Genomic DNA, 13,042 nt, shown 5'->3' with positions numbered 1-13,042 from the left:
TTTGAAACTGACTAATCACTGAATACCCTGTACTGAAGATGTTACACTAAAGCTTGCATGTTTGCAGCAGGTACCACAAGTTTGATATTAATTATATTTGCTTGATCACACTGTTAGAAACTGCAGATATCAGTTTCTCTAATTCCTTATTTGCTGCTGCCAGATCTTGAAGTTTTAATATTCATCATTAAAACAGCATCAAATATAACTCCATTATTTTTCAAACTGAGTGAGAGCTAGAGATCAGAAATGGAGTGAGTATGAGGTTAATGTTGAGGGTCGCATACATTAGAAATCAAGGTACTGTTGGTGTCACTGCTATACCAGCTTCCTTCCTTCCCACTATAATTCCACAAGTACGAAGAGTAGGAGAATGGCGGCACTGTGGTCACTTCCTACTCATTGACTTCTTCTGTACTGAAGCTTTAAGATTATAAGGGCAGTCATGACTTATCATAGGAGTTGAGTGTACAATTTCATTTTTGCTAAGCAGCATTTTCATTGTGAAAGGACCAGTTTGTGGGACAGATGACCTTTAACAAATCTGTTTCTTGTGAGACTGTGGAGGGAGTAAGACAAAAACTAAGTGATGCAGTGAATACAATTGCAAATGTTCTCCAGTAGGGGAAGAGTGATGTCTGAATAAGATCAGTGCTATAGTCCATGCTGCAGACAACATTTTTGTGCAGTACATTCAAAGTGGTTGTATTCTTGCGTATTCCACCTTCACCATAAGAAAATAGTATTCTGTCAAACAAAAACTGAACACAGAGTAACATTACTGTTTTGTCCCTGTGACCAAACTGTGGGCCATTTGTGTATTATTTTGGTCATGGCAACTTGTGTTTATGAGCTAACAGTGAGTTATGTAGCTTATTAACCTCTGTTACTTTTTTGAAAAGTGCAGTAAATTTATTATAATAATTAATCACCATTTAGAAAACACACCCAATCCCCGTGTCCTGTTTTCTTGTACTGTTGTCATGTACTTGGTAATGTGTCAGAGGTGTGTGCGTATGTCAGTGTACTTGTCAGATATTCTCTGAATAAAGTTTCAACATTAAATTAAATTTACAGTAGTGTTTAAAATGTGTGTGTAAACAGAACAGTATTCACTATTACCAGTCAGTCACGATATTGGTATATAATGATAATCATGCCCAGTGGTTGTGTATGGAGCAGCAGTGTAACAAGTCATCAGTTATACCTGTGGGCTTGTGTACGCTCTCTCCTTTCTACACTGATATAGCCCACTCTTATCCAACATCAGACTGAAATGCAGAGTTTTCAGTTAAATGGGCACTAGAGGAGACTAACGAATTGAGTCATTGAAAGCATGGAGGCAGCAAGTTTGGAGACGGCATTGTAGGACCCACTGGTGAGATTAAAGCATGTAAACAGAGCTCATTTCTGATGTCCAGTGAGAGCATCCCACACAAACACAAGGAATGCTGTCTCTGCTCCTGTGACACACTGTTCCAGTCCCTTTGAATGACACTTTTATGCCTGACTATTCGATGATCTCTGAAGAGCTGATGCATCCTCTAGGTTATGTTGTCTAGGCTTGCTATATGCTCATAAAAAGCTCTTCAGAAAGTTTAGCATGTTGCTGACAAATGTAATTAACCCCAAATCTGGCACATGAAAGGTAAATTTACTATGTGTAAGTCTTTCTAAGTACAATTGTGTAAAAAAATTGTACAGTTACAGTTGCACCAAAACTAAAATTTCAGAAGTAAGAATTGTAAGAATGGCATTTACAAAGTTAAATTAACTGATATTAATTACACTCCAGGATCTGAAAGCTGATAAGGAATATGAAATTTATTAAAGGACCTAATCAAGAATGTTACTCTGAATTGAGAATTGTTGACAGAGAGAAAAATGACACTACAGGTCTCAGAGTTGTTCATCGTGCAGCAGAAATAACTGTCACATTCTGAACAACATTGTAAATCAAACAAAACAGAGAACAGGGATCACTGTTTTATTAAAAAGAAACATAAACACTCTTCTTCAATGGTTTTAAGGGAGACATCAGTCGAATGATGACTATTTGTAACATAGCTGATGACATTAATGAAAGTTGTCTATAATTTTGTGTTTATCATAGGCAGAGTAGCAGCAAATTCTAATTGCATTGTTTCCTTTCATTATTTTGTTTTATAGAGTGATATATGTCGAGTTTAGCCTTTGATTGTGAGCGAGGCAGGAAACTACACAGGACCAAGATAGTGACTAGGTATGTCAGTTGTTACTGCCACACAAAGACATGAAATGAGTGAGGAATATTTCTCTCATTGAGATTTATAGGCTATGATCTCATTTTGTTGAAGTTACATGTCTTAAAGTTCATCTGATTTAGCCTGCAATGTTACTTGTGCCACAGGGTGTTGGGAATCATAGATTCAGTATCCTTGTGAAAATGCAGGGTGTTTTAAAAAGGTTCATTCAGTTTCACAAGAGTGATTATTCTACACAAATGAAGATAGAAACTTGATGTAAATTTCAACTTGCACATTCAACTACAAAGTTTTTATCATCCAATATTACAAGAGTATGTTTCTCACAAGCATGCACATACAGCCTTGGTGACCTTTTTACAATTATGCAATTATGTTTATGAAAAAAGCTTTCATCAACCTTTCACAAAAGTTCAGTATGCATTACAAACATGCAGATCATAGTCAAACTTGTTACTAACTTTAAAAATCAACCAGAGACACCAGTCGTGTGTGTGAGTTATGTGTGTGTGCAACTGCAACTCAGCATCTCAACTTTATGTGTGAGTAGCAGATATCCTTTTCATAATATTGTTACAATTATGAAAAGGATAGATTGCTACTCACCGTAAAGATGACATGTAGAGTTGCAGACATGAATGAGCAAACAAGCTGGCTGCACCAGGGAAATCCCAACTTGTAACCACAGCAGCTTATGGCTAGAGCTAAGATAAACATTTAGTTTCCATGTGTAAAGTAAAATTCACCTTAGGTTTCTATCTTCTTAAAGAAGACAGTCTTATTAAAATGGATGAATGTTTCTGAAACACTGGTATTTTCACAATAAAACTCTTGTATTTCACCACTTTGTGGTATTTATTGAAAATGACCACACTACAGAAATCTGAGTTGTAGGCCTAAATGTAAGTGCTCATATGATCATATGTATATTGTCATATGGGAAATGATAAATCTCTCTCTCTCTCTCTCTCTCTCTCTCTCTCTCTCTCTCTCGCTGCTTTACTACAGCTTCATACACATCCTCCTCCTCCTCCTCCTTTTACTACTACTACTACTATTTTGTCATAGATTATTATTGCCTGTGATGCTGAGTCATATTGTGAACTCATATTCAGTAATAATTGTTGACAGTCGTAACGCCCAGGACCTGTCACCACATGATATAATATTTCTGAGCTTACTGTGTGAAGCCCACTACATGATGCCAAGTGGAACACGTCCTTCTGAAGCAACTGAAAGTGATTCAAGTGAAGAGTTCTACAGCCCTGCTGGTAGTCCTCGTGATAGTCCACACCATACAAAAAAACAGCTTGCAACCTCTCTTACAGTTAGTGTGGACATGTTTGATGGCAGCTGTGAACAAGATGTCCTCAATACACAACTTGTCCTATTAACTGGTGGTTGTTCTGTGTACACTCCACATATTGTACACATAACTTCAGTTGAGGATGGTGTATATCTGCTGTTTATAATTGAGGTAAGAAGTACAGAAAATACATTTAATGCACAAGAATTATGCTCTTTTGCCCTTATATCCAGTTGTTCATCTTTGGTTATAAGATAAATGTTAATATTCAGTGTTAAATTTCAGTTTCTGCAACTAATTTCTTAATTTTCATAACCTTTGTGATTTCGTTTGAAATAGATCTTCATAGTTTATCTATGACATTATTGTTCTTCGCATATGTAAAGTGCTCTGTTTTCCCATTGTTCAAGTGCCAAAGTACTAGTTATTCATCCAGTATCTGTGTACTTTAGATGTATAGTTTGATACACCAATGTGTTTTTTGGGTATTTTTGTTGCCATTTGTGTGTGTGTTTTTTAATTAAAATGGCCATAATGTGAGTGAGTGCTGCACTGAAAAGCTCCACTTCAGTAATAGACCTGGAAACACATAAAATAGTGGTTCTGACAGTTTACTGGGCCCCAACAACAAATGTTTTAAATTTCTGTAAGCAACTAGAGAGGGTACTGATGAGACTTGGTAGAAACAGTTGGGACATAATTGTATATGGAGATTTCAGTATGGATTTCAGCTTGAGTAGTCCTGCTCAAGGTCACTTAGAATTGCTGATGTCCACATTTAGTTTGATCCTCACAACATTATTCCCACAAAGAGTAGAAGGGCATATGTAACAGCAACTGACTATTAATGTCCAAAACATGTTTCAAGGTTTGCCTGACCCAGATGATCAGATGTCGGAAAGAGTGAGTCCTCATCAATTAACTAAAAAGGTAATCATACAATTTCGCATACTCATAAATGCTGACAAAATTACACTCTTGATGGAGAATTTACAGAATGAACAATGGGAAGAAGCTTACCAAGTGAACACAGTAATGAGTAATTAAATTCTTTCCTAAAAATATTCCTACAACTTTTCGAATCCAGTTTCCCTTTACAATGGGGCGTGAACAATACAGTGGAAATAGACAGAAATGGTCCTCTAAAATCAAAGTACCTTGTGCCAGGAAGAGAAGGCATTGCATAATGCAGAGAACTAGCTTTAATCAAAAACTAAAAGGACACTACAGATAAAACTGCATTTTGTTTTACAGTGGCAAAAATTGTGTTCTCTGGGAGAATCTCTGCTCTCGCAAACTGACACCTTCAAAATTCAAAATTATAATAATAAAGTAAAGGAAATTTGTAGCATTATGCATGAAATGAATATACACAGAATGTCAAATGATATTGACAGTAACAGTAAACCAAAGCATGTTAAATTTAAATCATTGGTTACTAAATCAGTGAATTCCCTCTAACTATAGTTGAAGACACACACATACATGCAGTGCATACTTCACCAGTAGACATCAGTTTCGCCAACTCATTGCTTAGAGAGCTCACAAAATTCACTAAAAGCTGTAACTATTCTGGCTGTAATGGTATTTCAACCCAAGTACTAAAATTTTGTGCTGACTTCGTAATGCCATTTTTGAACTGCCTTTGCAACCAAATAACACCCTCTCATACAACTCTATATAAGTTGTGTGCTAAACTCTGACCTCGATTATGTTACTAGTGGATAATTTTAGTCAAAATTGTTTGTTCTTTCCTGATTGGAATGTAACAATATTATGAGAAGGAAAGTTGCTACTCATCATATAGCGGAGATGCTGATTCGCAGATAGGCACAGCAAAAAGACTCTCACAATTATAGCTTTTTGCCATTAAGGCCTTTCGCGCATGCTGGCGCGCGCGCGCGCGCGCGCTCACACACACACACACACACACACACACACACACACACACACACACACACGACTGCAGTCTCAGGCAACTGGAACCGCATTGCGAGCAGCAGCACCAGAGCATGATGGGAGTGGCGATAGGAAGGGGTTGAGGTGGAGACTGGACCAGGGAGGGGGAGGGATCGTATGGTGGGGGTGTGGGAGTGACAGACAGCGTAGTGCTACAGGTTAGACTGAGGGCAGGGTAGAGGTGGGGAATGGTGGGGGAGGGGGGGGGGGGTAGCAGAAAAGGGAAAAGGAGAGAAATAAAAAGACTGGGTATGTTGGTCGAATGATGGCTGTGTAGTGCTGGAATGGGAACAAGGAAGGGGCTGGATGGGTGAGGACAGTGACTAATGAAGGCTGAGGCCAGGAGGGTTACAGGAATGTAGGATGTACGAGGTGCTATCCAAAATTTTTTTTGTTGAAAACCTTACCTTTGGATTAATGGTCACTATTACCCTTGAAGAAGTTCCCACCCGCATGTACACACCGGTCCCAGTGCTTCTTCCACTGGTCAAACATTTTCTAGAAATCCTGTTCTTTGAGGGTGTTTATCACCACCAGCAATGCTGGTTAAATACTCTCTAAAGTGTCAAACTGACGGCCTTTCAGCTTGAGTTTCAGTTGTGGGAATAGCACGAAGTCACAAGGTGCCAAATCTGACAAGTACGGTGGGTGGGGCACAACTGCCATGTTGTTCCTTGCTGAAAAGGTCCTGGTGAGCAAGGTCATGTGACAGGGTGCGTTGTCATGATGCAGCAACCAGTTCCCTTGATGCCAATGTTCAGGCCATCGTCTCTGCACGTTTTCACGGAGCTGTTGCAAAACGTCACAGTAGTATGCGGAATTCACTGTTTGGTTGGGTGGCATGAATTCTTTGTGCACAATTCCCTTGGTATCAAAGAAAATGATGATCATGCTCTTCACCTACCTCACTTTTTTGGGTCTTGGAGAGCCCGGGCTCTTCCACTGGGACGATTGTTGCTTTGTCTCTGGGTCATAACTGTAAATCTAGTTGAATCATTGCAAGGGTCTCCGTAGCACTTTTCCTGAGATTTGCACAGAATTCTATACACACACGCTGGTCTGTTTGCGGATCCATCGTAAAATTGCCACATACCAAACTCAGGAAATCAACTGTGGACACGCAACACGTCCTCCCAGCTGAATGCCACTACACACACTGACTCATCAGATATGCAGCTCTCGCCACCTAGCAGTACAAAGATCTACTACTCCTACTTTCCAGATGGCAGCACCAGTCCCGAAAATTTTGAATTCCGCCTCATATTACATGGAAAGTTCCCACCTGCACAATTCAGAAAGGCTGGTGTTGGTGGAAAGGATCCATATGACACAGGCTCTGAAGCAGTCATTGAAATGAAGGATATCGTGTTTGGCAGCGTGTTCATCAACAGGGTGGTCCACTTGTTTCTTGGCCACAGTTTGTTGGTGATCATTCACCTGGACAGACAGCTTGTTGGTTGTCATCCCTACATAGAATTTAGCACAGTGGTTGTAGCTTAGCTTGTAGACCACATGACTGGTTTCACAGGTAGCCCTGCCTTTGATGGGATAGGAGACGTTAGTGACTGGACTGAGGATGTATGGGACAGGTCTTGCATCTTGGTCTATTACTGCGGTATGACCCATGAGGTAAGGGGTTGGCAGCAGGGGTTGTGTAAGGATGGATGAGTATATTGTCTAGGTTCAGTGGATGACGGAATACCACTGTGCTTCACAGCCTGTGCCGTATGAATCCTTCCCACCAACACCAGCTTTTCTAAATTGCGCAGGTGGGAACTTTCCCTGCAATACATCCTACATTCCCGTAACCATTCTGGCCCACCTTCATTATTCACTGTCCTCACCCATCCAGCTCCTTTCCTGCTCTCATTCCAGCACTACACAGCCGTCATTCCATCACCACACCCAGTCTTTTTTATTTCTCTCCTTGTGGAGTCTGTACAACCCCAAATCCAGGGTTTTAACTGCCTGCCACCCTGGTTACTGGAGAGGCCCAGAGTGATTTTAGGTTTGGTGCGGTACAAGAGAGAGATTGCACTCCTGCCACCATTTTTAATGCAACATTTTCTGCAATTTTATCTGAGAACCACGATTATGTAGCTGTTTTTACAGATGGTTTGAGACGGGGATTCCGTTGGTTGCTCTGTTGTTTTTCCAGATCGTGTCCTCAAGGCCTGACTGCCTCAGGCGTTTACTGTTTTTGATGCAGAAATGTCTGCAAGCTTACGGGCGCTGGAGCAGATAAGACATTCTTCCCGTCCTAAATTTCCTGTCTGTTCCGACTCCTTCACTCATTGTGATGTTTGTATCCAGCATATCAAATAGTCCAGACCATCCAAGATGCCCTCTTCTAACTACGACGATTGGGGCAGGTAGTGGCTTTCTACTGGGTTCCAGGGCACGTCGGCATTGCTGGGAACGAAAGGGAAGATCTTACAGCCAAGGCGGCGTGTCTTGATCCGCAAGTATTTCAGTGTGCCATCCCCCTGCACGCACTCACCTTGCTGTTGAGCTCATTAGTCATGCGTCGGTGGGAAGATGAGTGGCTGGAAATGACTGACAGTAAGCTCCATTTAGTCAAGCCCACAACACATGTGTGGTGTACTTCCTTCCGACCCCATAGATGGGATGAGGTTCTCCTTACTCGTCTTTGGGTAGGCCATAGTCCTATGATGTGTGGCTTCCTGCTCCAGCGAGAGGACCCTCTAATGTGTGGTGCTTGTGGCGGCCAGATCACTGTGCACCACGTTTTATTGGATTGCGTTTTATTTTCTGACCAGCGGGCCACAGCTGACTTGCTGGCGGATCTGCCATCTCTTTTAGGAAATATTCCCACGAATGTGGTTGAAGTTTTAAAGTTCTGTGACTTGTCCAACGTTTTTATCAAGATTTTAGGGAGAGGGTCTTAATTTGTTCACAGGGTGATATGCTCGCCCACGTTTTGTGTAAGTGGCCAGCCAATGACAATTTCCTGTGGCATTCTTGACGCTCAGTTTTCGCTTTCTTTACGTTTTACTTTCTTTTACAGCATTTTCATTCTTTCTTTGTGTGTATGCTTAGATTTTGCCACATCTGTCCATATTCGTTTCTTTTAATGTGTGTCGGGGCGCTGATGACCTCAACGTGGAGTGCCCGTAAGCCCCAACTCACACACTATTTCTCTCCTTTCCCACCTCTCCCCTGCCCCCAGGGTAACCTGCAGCACTTCCCTGTCAATCACCCCCCACCATACTATCCCTCTCTTTTCCCGGTCCAGCCTCCTCCTTACCCCAACCCAGTCGCCACTCCCATCATGCACTGGTGCTGCTGCTCTCAGTGTGGTTTCAGCTGCCTGAGACGGCTGTTGTGTGTGTGTGTGTGTGTGTGTGTGTGTGTGTGTGTGTGCGCACGTGCGCATTAGACCTTAACGGCCAAAAGCTATAATTGTGAGAGTCTTTTTGTTGTGCCTAACTGCGACTCAGCATCTCCACTATATGGTGAGAAGCAACTTTCCTTCTCGTAATGTTATTTGTTATTCCCTGAAATATACCTTAATCAGCATACAAAAAATGAATTGTAAACCGTATCAGTTACCTCAAACAAAAATACAGTTGAGTCATAGTGAGGTAAAATTATGGTCATCAACAAATAGGAGATACATTTTAGTAAGCAAGGAAATAAATACAAAATTTCAAAAGTGTTTAATTCTCTCTCCATTATCTGTTCCACAAAAAAGGCTATTGGATCACCTTTTCACTGTATTGTTGATTAGACACTTTACCATGAGAGAGTAACTAACCAGTGAATCACTCGCTCACATGAAAAGCTACAAAATTAAATTATATGGTTCTGGGCAAAGCAATATTTAAAGTAACCAAGGAAATTAATCTACAGTCCTATTTACGTTCACAGATGTCTCATAAACAAAAGTACACACAAATGAACATGCACTTGCTACACATTAGCAAACAGTGAAATTCTAAACAAAAGTTAATAATTTAATTTGAGTGTTGAACAATATTGTGTTTAGGTCAATGGCTAGCTTCTCATGAAATTCAGATTCTGTTGCAAGATTTGGCAAAAGTTAAAACTGTAACCTGTTTGTAACTAGACCCGATTGCTAAATGGTTTTTCCAGATAATACAAATATCTCACAGCCTTTGTTAAGAAATATGATAGTTTTTAATTATAATGCCAAGATAAGTCTTAGGATTCTTTCCAGCAACCTATCATGTGTAACAAGACTTTGTAACAGTCTGTATGCAGATGTATATTCAACTTTCCAATTTATTGAGAAAAGAATGCAAAATAAATACTAGCCCATCCAATTTACAATACTAAAGAAAACAGTCTGCTGCTTGGAGGCGGCAAATTCAAAGTGCAGCATTGGTGCCATCAAATATGTGGTTTTAACCTCAACATATACATGGCTCACACATAGCTTTTTTCTAATTAATAAATGCCGTGGAGCACTATTTAAATATTCCACATCTGTGCCAGTGGAGCCAAAATCCATGTGGTACTCTTAATTCCTTGTAGGTGTATAGATTTTAGCCTCATATCCAAACCTATTGACTGGTGCTGTATCCTCAGTTAGTGCATTCTCCAAATCCCTTTCATCTTTTCCATTGATGTACTTTTGCTTCATTTATATGGTGGGTCTGTCCTCCAGCTTTTCTTCTTTTGTCATTACAATTCTAACTATCGATCATATGCATGGACCCGTAAACTCTACAGTTGTTTTACAGCTAAAAAACATGTATAGAAATTTTTCATACACAGTTTAGAAGTCATAAATAAACATTAATAATGGCAATGTGTACACAAAATATAGATAAAACATTACTTATAAACAACTGAAAACTACAAATGACCTAAAATGTTGGCATTGGAACCAATCAATGAGTCTGAAGTCTATCTCCTGAAAGACTGTGGTATGTGATGTTAATCCCCATTCACAGAAATTGAGGTAAGCCCGTGACCTCTAATTATAGACCCATCTTTCTTCTTTTCTTTTTCATATGTTTTCAAAATCATTTGAGAATGGAGCATACAACAGAATATTGAATCACCTCTGAGAGCACCCACAGGAAGCTCACCACTCTTTGGTGGGTTTGTGCTTGGCTACCAAGGGGCCCCAGCCTATGTAACATCTTTTCTCGTCTATGCTGCATGTTTATCCTCTTGCTGTTCTTTTTCCCCTTCCTTGGGGAACATGTCTGGACCGTTTTTGGAAATGTATTCTGCATTTTCGGTTGCTAGTATCAGAATACTCTCCACTATTTTTGTTCCTTTTTTATTTCTTTGTTCACCTTCTCCTATCACTTATCCACTTTGGTGTTTGAGGTTCCTCATTTTCTTCTTCCTCCCTGTGTGCTCCTGAAGTCTGGCCCATCGTCTGACGTGTAACAGGTGTCTGGATAAAACGTAATTCCCAGCCCCAGGTTGACAGGTAGGGTTTGCACGTACCCCCTGGAACACGCCAGCTGCTACTTTCCCAAATTGCCGATTGCTCCCTCTGTCAGGTGTTCAGGAGGTGTGACCTGAGGTGTGGACAATCACCTAAGCTGGGTGTGCCCCCTTCTGAAGTGGGCCCCCAGTTGGAAGGAGCGCGCCATCAGAGACGCTGGCAATCGTGGGGGACTTTCTCACAGTGAGCCAATCATCTTCATAATCAGCGACTATGAAATATAAATGGAATGAGGCTAACATTTCAAAGACACTCCCAGCTGCACTACGGTTCCACATGGTTTCACATGCTAAAGACAGTCAGTCCTTTGCTTTGATAAATCTGTTTATTATTCAGAAAGGTGTTGATGCAATTGCTGACCCTGTGAAATCCTGTTCTTGTTTATGCAATGGCACTTTGCTTTTGGAGTGCACAAACTCTGCTTGCAGCTTCGCACCTCCATGGCTATCCTGTTTGTGTCGAGGCCCATCAAACACTGAATTATTCCTGTGGAGTTATTTACAGTAGGCTGATCGATGTTCTGACCGAGGCAGAAATCCAAACGTACCTCCCCGATCAGGGTGTCATTGCAGTCCATTGGGTGATGAAATAAGTAGATGTCTCCTTTGTGCCCACACACACACTCTCTCTCTCACTTTTGATAGAGTGGTTCTTCCGTCAAAGATCAAAGCAGGTTACGAAGTTATCACAGTCGGAGTGTGTAATCCGAACCCGATGCGCTGCTACCATTGTCATCATTACAACCACACTCGAGAGTCCTGTCGACACCCAGCCAAATGTGTGACCTGTGGGAGGGATGCTCACAAAGATGATTGTCCGCCTCCTCCTCCCCTCCACATCAGCTACAATGGCGTCCATGCTGCCACCTCCCGCGATTGTCCCGTGTATCTCGATGAGCGGGCTGTCCAGGAGATCTGGTTGAAGGAAAATGTGCCTTACCCAGTTGCTTGCAAGTTGTTGGCTAGTCAGAAACCCTGTGTTCTACCATCTGGCACCTACAGTACTGTTCTTGCTACATCTCGCTCCACGAAGGACATGGCCACGCAGACATGTGACCTCAAATTTAGCACCAATGTTATGAAATCACCCAGCATCCTGTCTCCTCCTCTAGCTGCGCAACAGTTCACCAAAATTTCACCTCACGGGGCAAAGTTAGCAGCTACACAACTGGCAGGCCGGAAAGAACAGAAGTAATACCCCCATGAAGACTTACTATGTCCTTCCAGCCAACCAACATCAAGTCTTCCTCTGTCAACCAGAAAGGCTCCAAGAAGTCAAACGAAGGGACACAGTCTTCTCCTTTGCCGACTCAGCCTCTTCTACGATGTCGTCGTGTGATACCCTTGCTGAGCCAACCTCTGTATTGCTGGTGCACACCACCAACTGCTTTTGTGCCCTGGACTGTGCAGGCTGACAGAAGAAGAATGCCAACGCTTCTGTATACCTCAAGGAGCAGGATCCTCCTGCCTCTGTGTCCTGTAGCAGTGAGTCTTTGAAGGCTGGCACTCAGCAGCTGCTGAGGTGACAGCACTTCCTTTTTTCCTCTTCATGTTTCTCCTCAAATTCATCAAAGAGGATTTACGGTTGCTCTTAGAATCTCTGCCTTCAGGAAACAAAATTGCATCCTCGTGACACTTTGAGCTCTCACATTTCTCTGCAGACCGTTTTGACCTTCCCACCGACGATGGCATCTCATGTGGGCGCCATGCTGCTCATATGGGATCATGTTCATGGTCAACCCATCTCCCTGATTACCCACCTGCATAAGCTGGAGGAAGTCCGCCCTGGTGACATCGAATGATGGAGGGATGTAAATAGTACAAAGGGAAAAGATCAAGTGAGGAATGAAAAGGTGAACTGCAACAGCTTGCAGGTGGGTAATCAGGGAGACAGGTTGACCATGAACATGATCCCATATGAGCAGCATGGCGCCCACATGAGATGCCATCGTCGATGGGAAGGTCAAAACGGTCCGCAGAGAAATGTGAGAGCTCAAAGAGTCATGAGGACGCAATTTTGTTTCCTGAAGACAGAGATTCTAAGAGCAGCCGTAAATCCTCTTTGATGGATCGGAGGAGAGTCACG

At 41.8% G+C, this 13,042-nt stretch overlaps 1 protein-coding gene across 2 annotated transcripts in view; it reads left to right on the top strand.

Moving 5' to 3' along the window:
- The window catches only part of LOC124595962 (Hermansky-Pudlak syndrome 1 protein homolog), a 154,728-nt gene that overhangs the window by 35,940 nt on the left and 105,746 nt on the right, over positions 1-13,042 (top strand). For both annotated transcript variants that reach the window (XR_006978270.1, XM_047134898.1), the window contains exon 5: positions 3,375-3,720. Coding sequence is in view for 1 of the 2 variants with exons in the window: in XM_047134898.1 (XP_046990854.1) it covers positions 3,375-3,720 (346 nt within the window). In the remaining variant the exon portion in view is untranslated. The remainder of the gene's footprint in view (positions 1-3,374; positions 3,721-13,042) is intronic.

Source organism: Schistocerca americana, chromosome 1, assembly GCF_021461395.2.
Source record: "Schistocerca americana isolate TAMUIC-IGC-003095 chromosome 1, iqSchAmer2.1, whole genome shotgun sequence".
NCBI classification, from domain to species: domain Eukaryota; kingdom Metazoa; phylum Arthropoda; class Insecta; order Orthoptera; family Acrididae; genus Schistocerca; species Schistocerca americana.
This window is presented reverse-complemented; position numbering and strand designations above follow the sequence as displayed.